The following is a 20,725-nucleotide window of genomic DNA, read 5'->3' on the forward strand; positions in this document are numbered from 1 at the left end:
AAAGGACACAAAGGAACCTAGAGAGCTGGCTCAGCCGCGAACACTTGCTTTTCTTATAGAGGATGCAGATTTGGCTCCCAGCATCCACATGGTGGCTCATAAACACCCACAACTCCTGTTCCAGGGGATCTGACCCTCTACTGGCCTCCATAAATGTGGCAAACAAACATGAAATAAAAGTGAATAAATCTTCTTTGGTAGACATGGTTTCACTATGTAGCCATAGCTGGTCTGAAACTCGCTCTGTAGACCGGGCCGGCCTCAAACTCAGAGATCCACCTGCCTCAAATGCCATCTACCACCCCCGCCCCAAATACTGGGATTAAAGGTGTGTGCCACCATTCTCAGATAAAATAATATATTTTTTAAATGGGAGTGGGGAAGACAGATGGGGAGCCATGGGAATGGATCTGGGAGGTCTTAACGGAGTGAATGTGATTAAAATACATTGTATACATATATGAAATCCTCAAAGAATTAGTAAAACAACAACAACAACAAAAAAAACCTTTTTGGGTCACATGAGACCTAATTCTGCATGAAATAATGCTACAACATTCCACCCCATTTCCTTAAGGCCCAGACTGGCTTCCTGTTGATCCAAAATAAAAGGCAGAGCCAGTGGGATGGCGCACACCTTTAATCCCAGCACTGGGTAGGCGGAGGCAGGTGGATCTCTGTGGGTTCCAGGCCAGCTAGGACTAGAGAGAACCAGTCTACAAATAAATGAATAAATGACTGAGTGAATGGGCAAGACGAGGTAGCAAGAGCACCAGAAATTATTTTTAAGAGTAATTGATTTACTACTCATGTGTGTGTGTGTGTGTGTGTGTGTGTGCCTGCATGCACTGTGTGTCCCATGTACACACAGGGGCCAGTGGAGGGCAGGAAGGTTCCCTGAGACTGGAGATTGCAGGTGACTATGTAGTGCTGGAAACACAACCAGGTCCTCTACAGAAGTGCTTTCAGCCACTGGTCTCTCTCTCCAACAGAATCATTTCTTCTTCTTCTTCTTTTTGTTTTTGTTTTTTTTGTTGTTGTTGTTGTTGTTTTTTCAAGACAGGGTCTCTCTGTGTAGCCTTGGCTGTCCTGGATTCACCTTGTAGACCAAGCTGGCCTCGAACTCACAGTGATCCGCCTGCCTCTGCCTCCCAAGTGCTGGGGTCAAAGGCGTGCGCCACCACACCCAGCGGGAATCATTTCTTAAGAGATCAATTTTGCTTATGTGGTAAGAGTGTGTGTGTGTGCATGTGGAGATGTATGTGCTTATGAGTGGAGGTGCCCATTGGAGGCTTTGGATCCCTAGGAGCTGGAGTTAGAGTTATAAACCACTTGACATGTGCTGGGAATTAAACTCGGGTCCTCTAGAAGAACATCAAGTGCTCTTAACCACTGAGCCATCTCTCCAGCCTCCACCCTAAGCCCACCAATATCTTTAACGACCATTGCTTTTGACCAGGCACAATGGCAACGCATTTAATCCTGGGACTCAAGAGGCAGAAGGCAGAGGCAGATGGATCTCTTGTGAGTTCCAGGCAAGCCAAGGCTGCCTGCCTAGCATGATCCTGTCTCAAGAACAAACAAACAAAACACATTTATGTACTTATTTATTCTGGGGTGTACATACTTTATGTGCAAGGGCACACACTTATGTGGAGGGCAGAGAACAGTCTGTCATTTACAAATTCTCCAGGAATCCAACCATGGGTCTACGGGCTTTTCCCCAAAGTGTGTTTATCCACTGAGCCATTTCCCTGGCCCAGGAATCTTTTTTTTTTTTTCCTTAAAGGACTAGGGGCCTGGAGAGATGGCTCCAGGGTTAAGAGCACTGGCAGCTCTTCAAGAGGACCTGAGTTCAATTCCCAGCACCCACGTGACAGCTCACAACTGTAACTCCAGTTCCAGGGGATCCGACACCCTCACACAGACACATACAGGCAAAATACCAACGCACATAAAATAAAAATAAATAAGTTAAGAAAGAGAAAAAGTAAATTTATTTGGGGAAAAAAAAAAGGATGAGCTGGGCATTGTGGTGAACTCTTGTAATCCCAGCACTTGGGGAGGCAGAGGCAGGCAGATCTATCTCTGTGAGTTCGAGGCCAGCCTAGTTTACAAAGTGAGTCCAGGACAGCCAGGGCTACACAGAGAAACCCTGTCTCGAAAAACCAAAAAAAAAAGGATGGGGCTCATGGAAAAACATTTCCCTACTTCCACAAGGCCACAGGTTCCATCCCCATCATGACAAAAAAAAAAAAAAAAGAAAAGAAAAGAAAAAAAAAGAAAGAAAGAAAATGTAAGAGCCATAACCAGTAAATGTGTGTATGAATTATTTGGATTGCATTTGTTAAGTGCCAACTATAACACATTTTGGACTAATTGGAGAATTTGGGTTCTGGGTTCTTAAAGTTATTAAGGAATTATAATGGCCCAGCGAGTCTGGGAAAACGTCCCCCTTTGGTGGTGCATGCTGAAATGGGCAGGCACAGATTGAACAAAGCTCAGGGTGGGGGGGTGGGGGTGGGGTCGGGGGATGCACTGTAGCTCAAGCTGCAGACAAGTGACAGGGCGCCATCCACTTCACACCCAAGAGATGTGTGTGTTTTATGCAAATTACACGTCAATCTCAAACAATACGTTAAAAAGCATGTGGCGAATATGGCCTAGTGTGGATAAAAACTGAAGGGAGGAGTGGATGGGGCCCATCCCATGTCTACAATAAGACGGAGGAAGAGCTGAGGGGCAGTGGGGCAGTGGCATGGATGGTTACGTTGGAGACAGATCTGGGGTCCAAGGAACACCTCCCCTTGGTCTTGAACCCCCTTCCTGGGTACAACCATTTTATCGTTATAGGAGGAAGCACAAACACAACCCCCAAACGACTGCAAGTTATACAGCGGAGTTCCTCACATTTGGGGGGTTGATATGTGAATCTGCACACCCCGAGTCCTGAGTGCAGTAGAGGAACTTCGCCCTTGGAAACCACCTTCAGGATCATGGTCTTTCTTTCTTCCGCCAGGTAAGCACCCATACTTTTAGACCAAAGTCACCTGAGTGGTGAGCTTCAGACACACGGCAGCTCATGCTCAGGGTCCTAGCACTCAGGAGAGCCTGGAGGTCCATCCTGCTCTACATAGTGAGTTCAGGCCAGCCAGGACTTTATGCTGAGACTGTTGTGGGATCTTGTGAAAATGAGGAGGGCAGGGGCACTCCAAGAGCTCTGTGCACCTACTATGTGTTGTGCATGGAGGAAGAGCATTTATAGTTACCCTACTGTGTTCTGAAAACAAGGTCTTGCTATGTGGCCCAGGCTAGCCCCAAACTCATGGTCTCGAGCAATCCTCTGGCCTTGGCCTCCTAGCAGCTGGGGACTACAGGGGGACTATCATGACCGGACACTGCATTTGACTAACAACTTACTGAGGGGTACCTACCTACCTGGTATTGCCGCCAAAATTTCAACAAGTCGGGGAACTGATCCCTTAGATCTCTCTGTTGTTTCTTTGGTTTCGTTTTGGAGTGTGTGTGTGTGTATATGTGTTGCTTTGTTTGGTTGGCTTTGGTTTTTTGTTGTTGTTGTTTGGCTTTTCAAGACACGGTTTCTCTGTGTAGCCTTGGCTATCTTGGACTCACTTTATAGACCAGGCTAGCCATGAACTGTCTCCCTGAGCACTGGGAACACAGGTGTGAGCCACCGTGCCTCGCTGTTTGTTTCTTTTAAGACAGTGTCTCATGTAGCTCATGTTGGCCTCAAACTCATTACAGCACCGAGGGTGACCTTGAACTCCTGACTATCCTCCATCTCCCCAAGTGCTCTGATTATAGGCATGCGCCTCCTATCAGACTTGGACCAACTCTCAGCCCCTGGTTGAGCACACCAGGCAGCCAGTCACACAGCCTGGCTGATCTCATTTGACCGTACTCTAGACCGCTAGTTTCATAAGAGCAGTCTCCTGGGAATTCCTGACTTGAAAACTACACACTCTGCTCATTTGCCTTCAAAAAAAAAAGCCTGGGTTCTCCTAGGTCGAGACCCAAATGCACGTGTGGTGAAAATTCTGTTAACAAATGACAATGAGCATTAATGTCTGACGAGGCAGACGCTGGGGCCCGGCCTGGGAAACTGCCATCCACAGCGGACACTGCTGAGAGTTGTGGACTACAGACTCTAGCTCTGCTGACCTCCACAGTTCATGCTGGGCCCCTTCCCCAGCCTTCTGGAACCCTCTCGCCAGGCCCACATTTGTTCCCGAACCTTCATGCTTGGTCACCCCTGCCTTGGTCTTGGTGGCTCATGAGCTAAAATGCAAACAATGAGAGACAGATATGTTGCTCATGTCCAGGGGCCAGCTCTCTCCGCATCAGTCCGGGCAGCAAGTCTAGACTCTGCCCGCAAAGGCTCTCACATGTGGACTCTAGCACTGGAAGTTATTATCGGCTGCTAATGGGGCGACTTGATTCCCCCCTCTCCGAGCCTTAGTTCTTCATCTGTGAAATGGGCCTTGTCGTCAGATGCTTGGCACCTTGTGACGGCTTCATAACGTAGCTGTTAGCACGCCAAGGCTCTCCAGAGACTGTCTCATCTAATCCCCACAAGGACTTCGTGAAGCAGGCACTGCCACCGAATTCTACAGGTAAGAACCAACCAGAGGGCTAGTGGTTACGTTACTAACTCAGGAGGACACCCAGAGGGAGTTCCTGGGAAAGGGAGGGCAGAGACGGCTGCTTCGGGATGCCAGGAAACCAGGCCATATCCTATATCTCACTCTGAAAAGGAAAACTGACTCATGAATTCTAGGCTCGAACTTGGGACTTCTGGGATGATGACCTTGCACTTGCCATCAGCTGCTCCCTTTTCTCTCAACTTCGGGCAGTACGGACCCGGACCCCCCACGCCTGCCTTACACAGTACAGGGACAGGGCCCACAGCTTTGTGCATGGCAGGTGAGCGCTGCCAACGGAACCACACCCTCAACCCTGGCTTGTTTTGTTGTTCTAAGTTTTTTGTTTTCACTTTTTAAAACTTTTTTTAAAAAAGATTTATTTATTTATTTATTTATTATGTATACAGTACCCCTGTTCTGCAGTGTACACCTGCAGGCCAGGAGAGGGCATCAGATCACATTATAGATGGTTGTGAGCCACTATGTGGTTGCTGGGAATTGAACTCAGGACCACTGGAGGAGCAGTCAGTGCTCTTAGCCTCTGAACCATCTCTCCAGCCCCCTTGTTTTTACTTTTTGAGACGGGGTCTCCTGTAGCCCAGATCGCCCTCCAACTCCAGCTCCTTCTGCCTCCATCTCTAGAGGGCTGGAATTAAAGACCTGCGCCACTATACTCAGTGGGATCTGAGGTCTTTCTTTGCTCGTTAACCAGAAGCAAAATCCCATTGTGCTTTTAGGAAACCACGTCGGCGAGAAACAAGGTTCCTTGATGCGGCGCCAGGGACTGGGGACCCAGAATGGTCACTCTGGGCAAATGAGGCGTGCTGCATGATTTTATGTCAACTTGACACAGGCTAGAGTCATTTGAGAGGAGGGAACCCCCCCAACCGAGAAAATGTCCCCATAAGATCGGACTCTATGCAACCCTGTAGAGCATTTTCTTAATTAGTGATTGGTGGGGGAGGGGCCTAGCCACTGTACGGGGTGTCATCCCTGAGCTGCTGTCCTGGGTTCTATAAGAAAGCAAGGAACGGGGCTGGAGAGATGGCTCAGCGGTTAAGAGCGCTGGCCGCTCATCCAAAGGTCCCGAGTTCAATTCCCAGCAACCACATGGTGGACTCACAACCATCTATAATGAGATCTGATGCCCTCTTCTGTCTGATGCTCTCTCCTGTCATAAATAAAGCTAAGAAGAAGGAGGAGGAGGAGGAGGAGGAGAAGAAGAAGAAAGCAAGCAAGCAGGCACCCGCTGTGGCCCTTTGTATCATCTCCTGACCTAAGTTCAATCCTCAGGACCCACATGGTGGAGGGAAAGGGGTGACTCCCACAACTCTGACTTCCATGTGTGTGTTACGGCATGTGTACATACAATGAATAAATGTATCAGGTGTGGTAGTGCATAGTGCATGGCTTTAGTCCAAATAAAATAATCCTGATAATCCCAGGAGGTAGATATGTGAGTTCCAGGCCAGCCAGCGCTAAATATTAAGACTCTGTTCTTGAAAAAGAAAAACGAGCCTGTGTGGTGGTGCACACCTTTGATCCCAGCACTCGGGAGGCAGAGGCTGGCGAATCACTGTGAGTTCAAGGCCAGCCTGGTCTACACAGCGAGTCCAGGACAGAGAAACCCTGTCTCCAAAAAAAAAAAAAAAAAAAAAAAAAAAAGACAACAAAACAAACAAGTAATAGATAAACTAAGGAGAGAAGGGAAGAGAAGGAGAAAGGGAGGGAGAGAGAAAGGAACGGGAGGCGGGAGATAAGGGTGGCAGATTCTGCAAGGGTGGGGGCCCACACAGGGGACAGAATAAGTGACCAGGCAGGCTGAAGCGGCCACATCTCCCCTAAGGGATGGAAGCCGTTCCTGCCCAAGCCAGTTGCTTCTGCCACAGTAACTCCTGACCTCTCACACACACAACAGTGGTAAAGCAGGTCTTCTGACTAATAAATGTCAGAGGCTGCTGTAGTTTGAATCTTAAGTGTCCCTAAGGGCACACGTGTTTAAAGGCTGAATCCCCAGCTTGATGCAGTTGGGAGCAGCAGAGACTTTAGGAGGTGGGGTCTGGGGGACAGGTCTTCCAGCCACTGAAGGGGCCCCCTTGAAGGTGTACCCTTCTCACCCACCCCAGCTTAGTTTTGAAACACCATTTCACTCTGTAGCCTAGGCTGGCCTAGAATTCACTATGAAGCTCAGGCTGTCCCTAGACTTGTATCTTCCTGTCTCTACCTCCCCGGTACTGGGATTAAAGGCATGCATCCCCAAAAAGCCCACTTCCCCTTTGGCCTGCACCTTCCTCTACCTTGATGCTCCTACCACGAGGTGCTAGCCCACCAGAGGCCTCCAAAAGCAATGGCATTGAGTGAATGGACTGAGCCCTCTGACGCCGTGAGTCCAAATAAACCTTTCCTCATTCAAACCGCAGCATCAGCAAAAAGCACTCTGTTACAGTGAAAGAAAGCTAAATCATTTTCATAAAAGCAACAGGGAGGGGAGAGGGGAGGCCTGGTGGGACAGGCTGTGTATATCCTACGCTTTGGCCTGGGTGTGGACATTTCATGGAGCCATGGGAGTGTGACTTGAGCCTTTCCTCCCAATAATAAGGTCAGAGAGACAGACAGACAGACAAGATGAGACCAGGAGACTGGCTACATTGTGGCCCCAGCCTCGCCCTAACGCCCTAACAGGATGGAATACACATGTTACTTCTAAAATCTGACCCCTAAGGATGTCAGGCTGACATGAGAGGGCGGTGCCCAGGTTCCTATGGTGACCACGAACAGCTCAGAACTCCACTCCGGGGAGCAAAGCAAAGCAAAGCAGAAAACAAAACAAACAAAACAGAGACTGGAAAGCATTGTTGTGGGTCTGCTATGTGACACCCCCAGATCTTCCTGGGTGCCTTAGGGCTCCTGGGATCATCTCCTGTGAGACTCTGCTGCTGGGTAAGGAGAGGCTGTCATTTTTATGTTTCTGTTTGGTTTCTCGGCTAGGTGTGCCAGGGAAAGAAACATCTCCGCCGAAGAGCTCCTCCTTGGCACAGAGGCCCGGCAGCCGTGCCCAGCCCTCCTACCCTTTGCCTGGAATGTGAGCAAACCTGCTAGAGGAACGTTCAGAACCACAGCCTAGGGCTTCCTGAGGCCCAGGCAGGGAGGCCGGCCGGCCGGGCGGGGCGGGGCTCACCATGTATGTCCATCATCCCGGGCGACGAGCTGTTCTCCGGAGTGGTCACCTCGGAGCCACACTTCTCATCCTTGCCTTTCTTCTTATTCTTGTTTTTCTAGAGGGAGAAAAAAAAAAAAAAAGAAAGAAAGAAAATGGAACAGAAACCCAAGTCAGTCAATCACGTACGGTGCTCCCACAAGCGGCCCTGGGGAGTGGCATGAATATTTAATGCCATCAAACAGTCAGAGCCCCCCGAGCCTTGGCAGGTTGTCTCTGCCTGCTTTTGAATGTGGCCCACAAAGTGTTCCTTGTCACCTCGGCATCAAAGAGTCTCGCCAACGGGAGGATTCTGAGACATAATCTCACCTGTCTGTGGGGCTGTTACCTGCAGACAGACAAACACCCTGGCTGTTGGGAACTCCCTCTTCTTCTAGAGAGAGGAACTAGGAGACAGGCCGAGGTCACTGTCATTGCTGACCAGGGCAGGTTCAGCCGTGGCAGGCACAGGTCACTCATTTCTGGCAGCTTGAGCCAGGAAGGATGGAAAACCCCGAGGCAGCGTGGAATGGAGAGGACACTTTTAGGGCATAGGGATCCAACCCAGGGCCTCAAACGCACTACGAGAGTGCTCTTCAGTGAGCCACACCCTCAGCCCCCAAGGGAACAGAATTGTTTTGGTTTCTATGAGTGATGGTAAAGACTCCAAAAATAAATCATGGATGGTCCGATTGTTCCATATAACAATTAAAGAGACTAAGGCGGCTCTCTTTGGATTTTAATCAGAAAGCTCTTCGAGGCATGAACATGTTAAAATACCTCAATATCTCCAAGACAAAGAGGAACAGAGCATGCAGCTGCCACCACTTTTGGGGGTGTGTTCATGTGTTCAGGGGATTGCGTCCATTGTGCACTTGTGAGAGTAGACACTCTGGACGGGTAAACACAAACTGGGTATCCTGGTACCTGCCGGGAGGTAAACTCAAGTTGGAGTATGTGTGTGCACAGAGATAAAAGGCAAATTTAGGGAAAGATATACTGCAAAATTAATATTTAAATATGCTTGGAGAGATGGCCCGGCTACTAGGAACACTAGCTGCTCCTGCAGAGGACCCAGGTTCAGTTCCCAGCGGCCATATTGTGGCTCACAACCATCTGTAACCCTAGTTCTAAGAGATCCAATGCCCTCTTCCAGCCTCGGGGGGGACCTGAACGGCATGCATGGGGTGAACAGCAAAGACCACACAGAGAAATCCTGTCTCAAAAAAAATTAAATTAAATTAAAAAGCTGACCTCCTCCCCGACTCCATGCAGATTCCCGGCCTGACCTTCAGAGAGTCTAACGCTGCTGGGGCCCAGGCATCTGCATCCAACCCAGATGCTTAGCCCTAGAGAAACAGCACACTCCTGCCCAGGAACTCAGCATCTCTGGAACATTACGCTACGCTAAGTATTCTCAAAGCGACACAGTGCACATTTCTGGGTGCAGAATCCACACGAGCTAGACATGGCTCCTCCGCACAAGGGAGAGGGGCAGGGGCCCCCACAGTGGGGTGACGCACGCAGCCTCATGGGCTAGCCAGGGTTGGTCTGCCTCATTCTGTCTATAGCCAGCGTTCTTTGCCCAGGCAGGAGCTGCCCTATCCTTCCCTCGGCACATATATTACACGCTCCCCTGGATCATATTCCACTTGGCACTTCCCTGATGTCTGTTTCGTGCCATTCTATAATTATCTTCCCCCAACGAGATTAGAAATTCCTTGAGAGCAGGGGACCACGTCTCCTCGGATGCAGCCAGCATTTCTACCCCTCCTAATGATGCGTAAGGCCAAGGGAAGGGCCGGAGCCAGGAACTGCCTCCGAGGACTTGAGCCGCCCGCTTTGTCTGGTTACACGCAGGTTACACGCGTGTATGGGCCAAGCCTCGGTCCCTTTACGGTAAGAGGGGGGCGTGGCGGCTTCAGAACCCCAGGTCAAAAGGAAAAGGGAAAAGGAGACGTCAGTCGCCTGAGTTCATCGCCTTCCCAAGGTGAGCAGGTGATCTGAGCCTGGCCTGGAGTCCCCACCCTCAGGGGCAGGTTACTGAAGATGATTCAGAGAGAGAGGCTAGCCCCTTGGAAGAGAAGCTAAGCCTCTGTCTTTCCAGAGATGATAGCTGCGGCCCTCCAACAACACTTACTGATCGTGGCCATGTCCCTCCCAGCTGGGGCCACACTCATCTTCTTAGGACCAAGTGTGGGGGAATCAGGGCAGGGGCTGGCAGGAGAGGACTGGGAGTGCAAAGGCCTTTAGACAGGAAGTGTCTTGGAGACTTCTATAGCATCCTTCTCTAGGCTGTGGCACGGTCACCACAGTCCTTTCTGGCCCCACCTGTCCCCCCTTAACCTTCCTGTAGCCCCTGTAGGGAGTGATGCAGGAATCTCTCTCACCCTTGCTCTGTCAACAACCTGGGCCATGAGACAGCTCTCCAGGAACAGAGAACGCACGCATCTCAAAATCAGACCCGAGTCCCAGCCTCAGCTCTGACAGAGCTGCATGACTCTGGGGAAGTGGCTTATAAAAGAGATTTAAAAAGACAGGAAGTAGGTAAACTTGTATGAAGCTTGAGCCCCCGGGGCCTGGCAGATGGAGGGCGGCTCAGGAACAGGGCACAGTGAAGACGGAGTCTTGGCATCACTGGGTACCACGCTGCCTGTTGCCACCCTAGTATGCAAGGGAGAGTAAGGCGCATAGAAAAGCGTGTCTCCACTGGCCGACTGTAGGGCTCTCAAAACAGGGGACAACTTTCAAGGGACAGTCCTCATAGCACGGAGGGCCAGGTTCTGGGGTAGGATTATAGGGGGTTCAAGACACAGGTGCAACAGCCTTCCCAGGCCTCAGCTGGGCTCTGTGCCTTCCGAGCAGATTGGCCTCAGGTCCCCAGACCGGTGGTCGGCAACAGACCTCTTGTCCCCACAGTGGGGAGGCTACCCTGGGTAGGAAATGATGACACGTCACCCCTACATACTCACGTCATCAACTTTTGGCTCCGTGACGGGGACCCACTTGTAGATTCGCAGGGAGGTGTCGCCAACGGTCACCCATTTCTTCTCCCTGCAGGGAACGTGGAGGAAAAGCCCATAACCAGGGGGCTTCGTACAGGACTCTGCTTAGCAGGGAGGGGTGTGTGTGGCAGAGGTCATCACAGCTACAAAGTGATGACTGTGTAGCCCAGGGGCTAAGACAACAAGCTTTGATCACACAGATATGGCTGGAATCCCAGCTCTGTCCTTGACACCTGGGGCCCCTGGGAAAGCCACAAGCCTCGCGCTGCCTACCCTTTCGGGCCTGAGAAGGCAAGCGACCGCCCTACCCTCCTGGCAGCTTCCCTTCCGAACACTGCAGGGGCATGCGGGTGGGTGGGTGTTGAGGGGCAGGGCCAGCCTGGCCTTGTGGGGACAGACCCTTGAACCTATGCTTCAGTTGAGGCTCCACATGGACCCCCCCACCCCCCGCCCATCACCTGGGTTCTAACCTCCCACAGGACAGAATCCAAGTCCCCAGCTGAGAGAGACAGGTTTGCAGGTGAGGAGGAGAAAAATTACAAGCCATGAGGAGGAGAAAGGGTGACTGGTTCTACCAGGGCAATAATTATGACTTGTCCGAGCCACTGTCATTTCCTAGACTAGTACTATGGCCACCGACTTCTGTCAGAGGGTGTCACTTCTTGCTCTAAATAATCAGAGGCCATGTACCTGGGCTGGGGTGGGCACAAAGTGGGGAAGACTCACTAGAGGCAGGGCTGGGGTTTGAAGCCCAACAGTCTGGGCTCTGACTTGGCCATTTTAGGGAGGCAGCCTGAGTTCAGTAAGTAACCCAGATGACTTGGGGGGGGGGGGAGCAGGGAGACCCACAGTGAGATGAGATGTCAGGGCCAGAGGAAGTGGCAGGGCTGGCGTCAGTTTCAATGACAAGGGACCCACTGCTACTAGCACTACAGTTGTGAGGACCTTGGCTCTTCCATCCAAACTTAACCTCATAGTACACTGTGACACATGACTCTCCCATGTCACTATTGAGGCTGTTTCTTTTGGGGGGACGGGAAGGGAGTGGTGAGCACACTCAAAAACAGCCAACCAAACCACACACCTCCATCCACAAACTCAGCCCTCTCAAGTCTCCATGTTGCTGCCAGCGATGGCCTGGCTCGTATTGTTAAAGGAGACCATGTCTAGTTGCTGCCATGTGCCGAGCGCTACGCCCACACACTCTGATGTTTACATGACCAGCCCTGTGGGGCAGCAAGTGTCACCTTCCCCATCTGACAGATCAGGGAAGCCAGGCCTGAGGTGAACTCATAGCCCCATAGTGAGAGAGTCCAAACTCTTGGCGCAGACTACTTTCCAGAGCACCTGTCAGGCCTCGCCCACGCTCCTTTCAGTGGGGAAAGCAGAAGTGAAGACAGAAGTCAATCTATCTGCCATCCTTCTCCTGCCTCCTGGAGGCAGGATGCGCAAGCCACAGGCCGGACCTTTCACTCTCCAAATACTCAGAAGGTACCTGCAGGGTCAGAGCCATCACCAGGAACAAACCTCGGTAACAAGCAAAGACACAATCCTGATGACCACTGTGTACTAGGGGACCAAGCTACATGACCCCTGTCCTCTCTCCTTTCCCTAAGAGTACTAAAAGGCCAAGAGAACACTTTGTACAGATGAAGAAACAAGCGGTCCAGAAACTTTTACCCTGGCCATGGCCATATATAGACAGTACATGGTAAAACAAAGAGTAAATATATGTTTTGATGCCAGAGTCCACCAACTGCTGTCCTGCTGTCCATGGACAGGGAAAGTCCATTCTAGAGAGTACCTGGGTGAGAGAAACTTCTAGAATCTAAATGGCCAAGGTCACTCAATTGGTGCTCACAAGTCCTTGGTCTGAGCCTAAGTAAATCAAGCAATTCAAAGTTAGAGTGTGTGTGTGTGTGTGTGTGTGTGTGTGTGTGTGTGGGTGGGTGTGTGGGTGTGGTTTTTTAAAAAGTAATTAACTTGTTACATAAAGGCCAAAGTTCAGGTTGGAAAGCATGCCATAGCTCTGGGTCTCCCACGATGACAGGACCAGGATGAATGGAGCTGTCAGGAGTTACGTCTGCACACTACTGGTTCCATCTTCGCCAGCCGATGATGACCGAGTGCCCAGGTCACCCCGGGAGACAGTGTCAGGCGTGGACACTGAGGGGGCATTGGGGCAGAGACAAGAGTTATGAACTTGACCTTGAGAGCTGCGCATGATGGTATGTGGTTCTAGCAACTTGAGATCCCTGCCCTCTTGGAGGCGGAGGCAAGATTGCTAATTCTAGGTCTCAGGTGGCTCTAAGCTACACAGTGATTAATAATAATAATAATAATAATAATAATAATAATAATAATAATAATAATAATAATAAATAATATAATAGGGGCTGGTGAGAAGGCTCAGTAGGTGGTAGGAAAAGTGCTTGATGACTGGGTTAGATCTTCAGTACCTACTCCCACGAGTTGCCCTTTGACCTCCGCATGCACATCATAGCACACATGAGTGTGCATACTCTCTCTCTCTCTGTGTCTTACATATGTGTACACACACAAAATAAACTTTAAAAACTTAAGTAGGAGCTGACCCGAGACCTGGCTCTTGGTCTCTCAGGAGGTGGGACAGAGCTCCCACAAAGGACCTGGCTCAGGGGAGCAGCTGAGATCTCCTCCTACAAGTGGCCCAGCCCATGACGGGGGTGGGGTGGGGTTGGGTGGGGAACACACACAGTTGGCCACTCCCATGAGGAGGGAACTAGACAGTTGCCATTATTTTACAGTAAGGATGGCAAGCGAGTGGCCGACAGGCATGTCTTGTTTACTTTCATAGTGCTCTTTCTTTGTTTTTGTTTTTCAAGACAGGGTTTCTCTGTGTAGCCTTGCCTGTCCTGGGCTCGCCTTGTAGACCAGGCTAGCCTCAAACTCACAGCGATCTGCCTGCCTGGCATAGTACTCTTAAAAAGTTGATACAAGGGGCTGGAGAGATGGCACAGCGGTTAAGAGCACTGTCTGCTCTTCCAGAGGTCCTGAGTTCAATTCCCAACAACCACATGGTGGCTCACAACCGTCTATAATGTGATCTGGTGCCCTCTTCTGGTGTGCAGGTGTACATGCAGGCAGAGCACTGTATATGTAATAAATAAATAAATCTTTTTTAAAAAGTTGATACAATTGCCAAAGTAGAAGGAAGGAAGGACCATAAAAATCCAGATTTTGGGCTACTCTCAAAATATGGTCTGTAGCCCACATGCCCCTGGGAGCCACAGCTTGTTCCAGATGACAAACACTGGCTGGCTCTGAGCTCCCACATGTCACCACCTGGAGGCATTCACTTTGACCATAAAGTGGCACCTCAGCCTAGCCACAAAACTACTCTGCACAGAGCTAGAGTCTTGTCTCCATGGCAACCAGCTTGGCCTCAGCACCTCCTCTGCCTATCAGAATTGTGTTCCCAAGATACAAGTGTTAAATGAAGTCCCAGATGCAGGTATGGACACAGGGTTTCTCTGTGTAGCCTTGGCTGTCTTAGAACTTTCTCTGTTGACCAGAGAACTTACAAAGATCCCCCTCCCTCTGCCTCCCAAGTGCTAGGATCAAAGGTGTGCGCCACCACGGCCTGGCTCAGGCTCTTATATGAACTACAAGGGTCCACTCAGGTGCTCAAGGCCAGGGTAAGTTTCCGGTGCTCTCCTGGTGGGTAGGTCCAATGTTTCCCTGGGGGCCCTGCTGATTCCAAAGACCTGGAAATCCCTCTTTGTATATTAACTACACAACTAGTCTTTGTCACCTTAAGAAACCTGTCCTAATCCAGGCTTGGTGGTGCACGCCTTTAATCCCAGCCCTTGGGAGGCAGAGGCAGGCAGATCTTTGCGAGGACAGCCTGGTCTACAAAGAGTTCCAGGACAGCCAGGGCTGTTACACAGAGAAACCTTGTCTGAGGTGGGGGTAGGGGTGGAGGTGGGGGTTGGAGGGGTGGGAAGCGTGAAGTGGTGGTGAGGGTATACATAGAGCAAGGCCAAAACTCAGAGGCCTGTGCACACTAAACTCAAATTCTACCACTAAAGCAATACTCTCAGCAGAAAATTTCACTTACATTTTGCTTTTTCTTTTTTTCTTTTTTTTTTTTTTTTGGTTTTTCGAGACAAGGTCTCTCTGTGTAGCCTTGGTTGTCCTGGACTCACTTTGCAGACCAGGCTCACCTCAAACTCACATCAATCCGCCTGCCTCTGCCTCCCAAGTGCTGGGGATTAAGTTTTATTTTTATTTGTTCGTTTGTTTTTTTTTTTTTTTTTGAGACAAGCTTGTATGTAAAGCTAGCCTTGAACCCACTATGTAGCTGAGGCTAGCCTTGAACTCCTGATTCTCCTGCCTCTACCTCAGAAGTGCTGAAGTTACAGGCATGCACCACCATACCAGGGGAGAAAGAGTTATTTATTTTTTTAAATGACTTTGCTATTTATGTAAAACTCAAATTCAGCTGGGTGTTCTGTATTTTAATTTGCTAAGTTTGGCAACACCATGTCTCAGGCAGTGGTGAACTGCATGGTTGGTGGTCACAGTTAATAAACAACCCCAAAGCCTTCAGGGTTGATTGCAAGACTGTTGTACAGACAGGGCAAGACCAGATTCAGAGACTCAAGGAAGCACACCTCCCCCCACCCCCAATTTCTGTTTAAAACAGAGAGGGAAGCAACCCAAAATTTCTACCAAGTCCACCTTACATAAGTGCATTTATTTACAAGGGCCTCTGTGTACTCTGGTGACTCCACCTGACCCAATAGTTGTAGGACAGGTGGGGGCATCAAATCCCCTGGTTGCCAGGGTTAGAGAACCGAGTTTCTTATTCTGGCCAAGGTCACAGCAAGGAAGTTAAGTACAGACTCAAGCCGGAGATTCCCACAGCCCGAAGTCTTTAGAGGTCGTAATGTACTTATATCCCCAAACACACAGGGAAGAAGGCAGCCATATCCCCCGCTGCAATCCCAGGCTTGGCAGGCTGTGAACCGGGCCCGGACCGGGGATGGAAGAAGCAGCCTCCAGGCCTGCAGCTCTAGGGACCGCAGGGTGGAAAGCCCCATCCCTCTCCATCTGCCCGCCCTGCAGAGCAGCTGGCAGACCCAGCCGCAGCTGTCACAGCTCCAGGACCAGAAAGGCAGCTTACACCGGCCCCTTTCTACCCTCCAGGCGGGTGGCAGACAGAAGGTACTCTCACTCTGATATCTGTTCTTTCTTTGCACGGGCACTGAGGCAGGGGAGGGGGGGGCACCCCAGCCTTCCTCTGAGAGTCCCACAGGAGAAGGGGCACCGTGTTGTTTTCCTCTGTGTTTTGGCCTGCAGCTGTTTCTGCCATTTTTAAATGGCTCCAGTTGGGTACCCGGCGCCCTGCTCAGCAGGGGAGCTCCCGGCACCCAGGACTCCGAGCTCAACTTTGGAAAGCCTCCCCTTCTCACGGTTGTGAAAATTCTTTGTCCCATTGGAGCCAAACCCAGCCCACGGCGGGCATCCGGCCATCCGCAGACAGCCCTTTCCATAGGAGGCCCGGGAGCACGTGGACTTTATTGATTTTTCTCCTTGCCTTTTTTTTGTTGGGTTTCACTCTGAAAGGACAGCTAACTTGTGACACCACCAGACCGGAGACAGCTCTCCCTCCCCATAGTGTTAAAAAAAAAAAAAAAAGACAACAACAGAGGCGTTACTCAAGAAATGACACCCCCCAAAGAAACAGCCTGCAGTGGGGCCTGGCCAGTTCCTCCTATAAAGGGCAGAACCAGCCCGCGGCCGCTGACACTTGGGGACACCCTCGCGGCCGCTCATTCCCCTCCTCGGCCCCTGATAAAGCCGTGGGAAAAAAAACCGTAATAAAGTTGAAATCAGGGAGCAGGGAGTTTTCAACAAGTCTGACCCAACCGGGTGGTGGACTACTGGTGCCTCAGGCCTGACCTCTGGGGCCGCCTCAGAGTCAGATCCCTACAAGGGCCATGAAAATGTTCCATCCTACTAATTATAACGAGGCCACGCCGGGCACGATCTAATTTGAGCTTGAAAAACACGCACGGCCCACACCGAATGTCGCGGTCCCCTCCTCCCCTAGTGCAGAGAACAAAAACAACGGTCGCTCGATCTCTCCGCAAAACAAACACCAGCTCCAGCTAGGAGAAGGCAGACACGGCCCAGGACTTGGCTTCTGGCTGCAAACATCGTGTCCCCCGACCTCCGGGTACCGCGCGAAGCGGGTGGGAGCCGTGGGTGCCCCGCGCCCCGGTCGCGCCACCGCCTTCCCAGCGCTCGCCCCCATCTTCCTTCCTCGCCCGGAGCCCTCGCTCCAGGCTGCCCAAAGCGCTAAATTTAAACGGCTCGCGCTCTGCAAACTCCGCAGACTCGAGGGCGCCGAGGCCTGGGAGGCGGGGAGCTGCGGGCGGGTCGGGGCGTGGGGTGTGTGTATGTTGGGGGGACACCGGCGCCGCGCCGCCCCGGGAGGAGACGGCGGCCCGCTCCGCGCTGCACAATGGAGCTCGCGCTCTGCCCGCCGCCGCCGGCATCACGGCCCCGGCGCGCGGGAAGCCGCTTTCATGTGACTTGCACAAAAAAACGAAATGGCTTCTGGGGCCGGCTGCGAACCCCCCTCTCCCGAGAGCCGAGCTCGGAGCTCCGGGCTGCAGCCGCCGCCGCTGCTGCCGCCACCGCCGCCGCCGCGCCAGGTGGGCGACCGGCGCCAAGCACACCTGGGCAGTGGACGCAGCCCCCGCCGGGCGCAGGTGACCCGGGCCGCGCGACCTCGCCAACTCCGGGCCCGGGGCCGCTGCGCCCCGCTGCTCTGCGCGCTGAGTCCGTGCTTGCTGGCGGCCGCGACGCGGTGCAGCGAGCCGGGGCGGGCGAGAGAGCGAGCAGGCGCCTCGGCTTACCATTTGCGCACTTTCTCGATAGCCGCCATGACCCTCTTGATATCATCTTTGGCCCGGCTCCTGGTCTCGGCTCGAACCGACCTGCCCGACATGGTTCTGGCGGGGAGGGAGAGAGAGAGAGAGAAGAGAGAGCGAGAGAGGCTGGGGGAGCGCGCCCGCCGGGTCCTGCTCGCCACACTCGCCCGCTCTCTCACTCGCGCACAGACACACACTCACACACATACGCGCACACACAAAGCCTGGTGCCGCCGCGCGCCCGGGGCCCAGTGCGCAAGCGCCGGGCGGCAGCTGCACAGAGCAAAGGGGGAGCGGCGCGGCCGCCAGCAGTGCGGCCTCCCGGCGCCGCCGCCCTCCCCGGGGAGCTTCGGGGACCTCTCCCCGAGAAGCTATCAGGAGTGACCCCGATCTCCTAGTACGTGGGACGGGCCCTCGCGAGGACTCCCTCGGAGGCCGCAGGTGCGGTGGGGACCCCTCCCCCCCCAAGACACACACCCTGGGGATGGCAGACTGCAGGCCGTGGATGCCCTGGCTCGGGTTGGTGGCCGCCGGCGCGATCGTGCAAGTTTCCTGTCGGGCGCTTGAGTTCTCAGAGTTGGAGGCGGCGGTTCGCGACGCGAGGTGATCTTGGAAAGAGTTGAGGCGCCTGTCTCTGGCCAGCTGCTCTGTTGAAATGTGTGAGCCTGAACGTGGCCTCACCATGCTTAAACTAGTGTCTTAGGAAAGGTGTCCGGAGCCCGGTGACAATTGGCATTGTCGCAGGGCTTTCTTTCCCCTACCCCGGAGATAAGTTGCCCCAGTCACGGATAAACCTCCCTGGGGATTGTCCGAAGATCATGATTTAATTTTAAACAGTTCCTGTTGGAGGTGCAGTGTACTGACCGAGAGCCGCAGGTAAACTGGACTAGTCCAACCCAGAAAGACTTTTGGGACAGAGCTGGGTGGCAGAATCTACCGCTGTCAACTGGGATAGGGACAGGTGGGTGTGCAGCTGCGGCTAAACAGACTGGACCAGAGCGAATGCCTGCCCAGGTGGATGCTGGGAAAAGAGATGACCTAATGTGAGCAAGCCGGTGCCTAGAGAGGAACTAGCCCAACACCAGTCATTTCACACATGGGGAAACTGAGTCAAGGAGTAATTCAAGGTTGCAGCCTTGAACTTCATCTATGTCTCCCACTTATTCTATCTAGTACCAAGCATCTTCCCTGAAGTTTCGGGGTTGTTGCAGGGGTTGGTAAAGGGAGTTTATAGTAAAGAAATGAGAGTGAGAATCTATGGGATTTTCCCCGGGTATATCTTTTTACCTTTTTTGGGGAGGGGGAGGGACAGAGTTTCTCTGCTGTCCTGGACAAGCTTTGTAGAGCGGACTGGCCTCAAACTCACATCGATCTGCCTGCCTCTGCCACCACGCCCGGCTTCTTTTTTACCATTTTAAACACATGATCCTAATGTGAAAAAGAAGAACAGTAGTCAGGCGTGGTGGCACACTCCTTTAATTCCTGCACTCTCTGAGTTCAAGGCCAGCCTGGTTTTGTAGGTAGTTCCAGACTAGGCAGGACTACATTTGAACAATTGAGCTGGGCAGTGGTGGTGCACGCCTTTAATCCCAGCATTTGAGAGGCAGAGGCAAATGGATCTCTAAGAGTTCAAGACCAGCCTGGTCTACAAAGCAAGTCCAAGACAGCCAGGACTACAAGAGAAACCCTGTGTTTGGGCCAGGGAATTAATTTTGTTTAGTGCAGGCATTGTGCATGCTAGGCAAGTGCTGTACTAGTAAATGCACTTGCTGCCAAGCCCGAAGACCAGAGTTCGATTCCCAGCACCCACAATGTGGAATCGAGAGAACTGACTCCTGAAAGTCCTTTGATCACATGTTTACACACACATTAAATAAAATGTAAAATATTAAAAACCCAAATACCAACTGATGAATGGATGTCTTTTCAAACAGTGGGAGTATTCACCCAACACTGCTAACCATGCTTGCAAGCATGCTAAGTGGAAAGATATGGGCATATAAGGACAGCGTGGGTATAAGACCACTTACATGAGCTATCTAGACTAGGCAGAGCTGAGGGGAAGAGGGAAAGATGGCTAATGGGCACGGGTTTTTTCTTTGTAATGAAGAAAGTTTTCTGTAACTGCATAGAGGTGGATGTCCCATGTCACTGAATTGTACTTCAAAATGATTACAGTGAGCCAGGCAGATGGCCCAGTGGTTAAGCGCTTGCCACGGAAGCATAAAGACTAGAGTTCAAGCCAGGCGGCGGTGGCGCACGCCTTTAATCCCAGCACTTTGGAGGCAGAGGCAGGCAGATCGCTGTGAGTTCGAGGCCAGCCTGGTCTACAAAGTGAGTCCAGGACAGCCAAGGCTACACAGAGAAACCCTGCCTCAAAACACACACACACACACACACACACACACACGACTAGAGTTCAGCTCCCCAGAACTCACATCACGTCACTTGACATGCTGAATGGGCATGCAACTGCCCTATAATTCCATTCTTGAAAGGCAAAGAGACAGGAGATCCCAGAACAAGCTGGCTAGTGAGACTAGCTGTACTGACAAGCTCTGGGTTTGATTGAGAGAGCCTGCCTCAGTAAATAAGGTAGACAGAGGATGTTCCCAGTATCAACTTATGGCCTCCACATGCATGCACACCCATGTTCGTGTGCACCTGCCCCATGCATGTGAACATGCATACACACTCGCAGACTATACGCACATGTTCATGAAAACGGAAATGGGAGGAAAGTGGCCATGCCGGTCAGTGTGATGGTACATGAATGTGACCATTATAAAACGAACTCCAAATTCATTAGAACCAGCCAAAGTCCTGCAAAGTCACCCCTGGGCCGCACAGCAGCCGCTAGCTGGAACTGAGCAGCCCTCGCCCTGGACACTGCGTAGGTGACCAGTTTGCTCACACAGCCACCTGGCTTCTGTTTGC

The 20,725-nt window shown here is 51.8% G+C and overlaps 1 protein-coding gene across 4 annotated transcripts in view; it reads right to left on the reverse strand.

Moving 5' to 3' along the window:
* Positions 1-19,659, reverse strand: part of BCL7A (BAF chromatin remodeling complex subunit BCL7A) — a 33,245-nt gene extending 13,586 nt beyond the window's left edge. For 2 of the 4 annotated variants that reach the window (XM_084762748.1, XM_084762747.1), the window contains exons 1-3: positions 17,774-18,234; positions 10,833-10,914; positions 7,843-7,939 (exon numbers count right to left, since the gene is read on the reverse strand). In XM_084762748.1, the coding sequence (XP_084618874.1) occupies positions 7,843-7,939; positions 10,833-10,914; positions 17,774-17,865 (271 nt within the window). In that variant the 5' untranslated portion in view covers positions 17,866-18,234. Of the gene's footprint in view, positions 1-7,842; positions 7,940-10,832; positions 10,915-17,773; positions 18,235-18,265; positions 19,173-19,437 lie in introns of those variants that run through there. The other 2 variants (XM_084762746.1, XM_084762745.1) reach the window with 2 other exon arrangements.
* Positions 19,660-20,725: the final 1,066 nt, after the last annotated feature.

Source organism: Acomys minous (assembly GCF_964271855.1).
Source record: "Acomys minous genome assembly, chromosome: 16".
NCBI classification, from domain to species: domain Eukaryota; kingdom Metazoa; phylum Chordata; class Mammalia; order Rodentia; family Muridae; genus Acomys; species Acomys minous.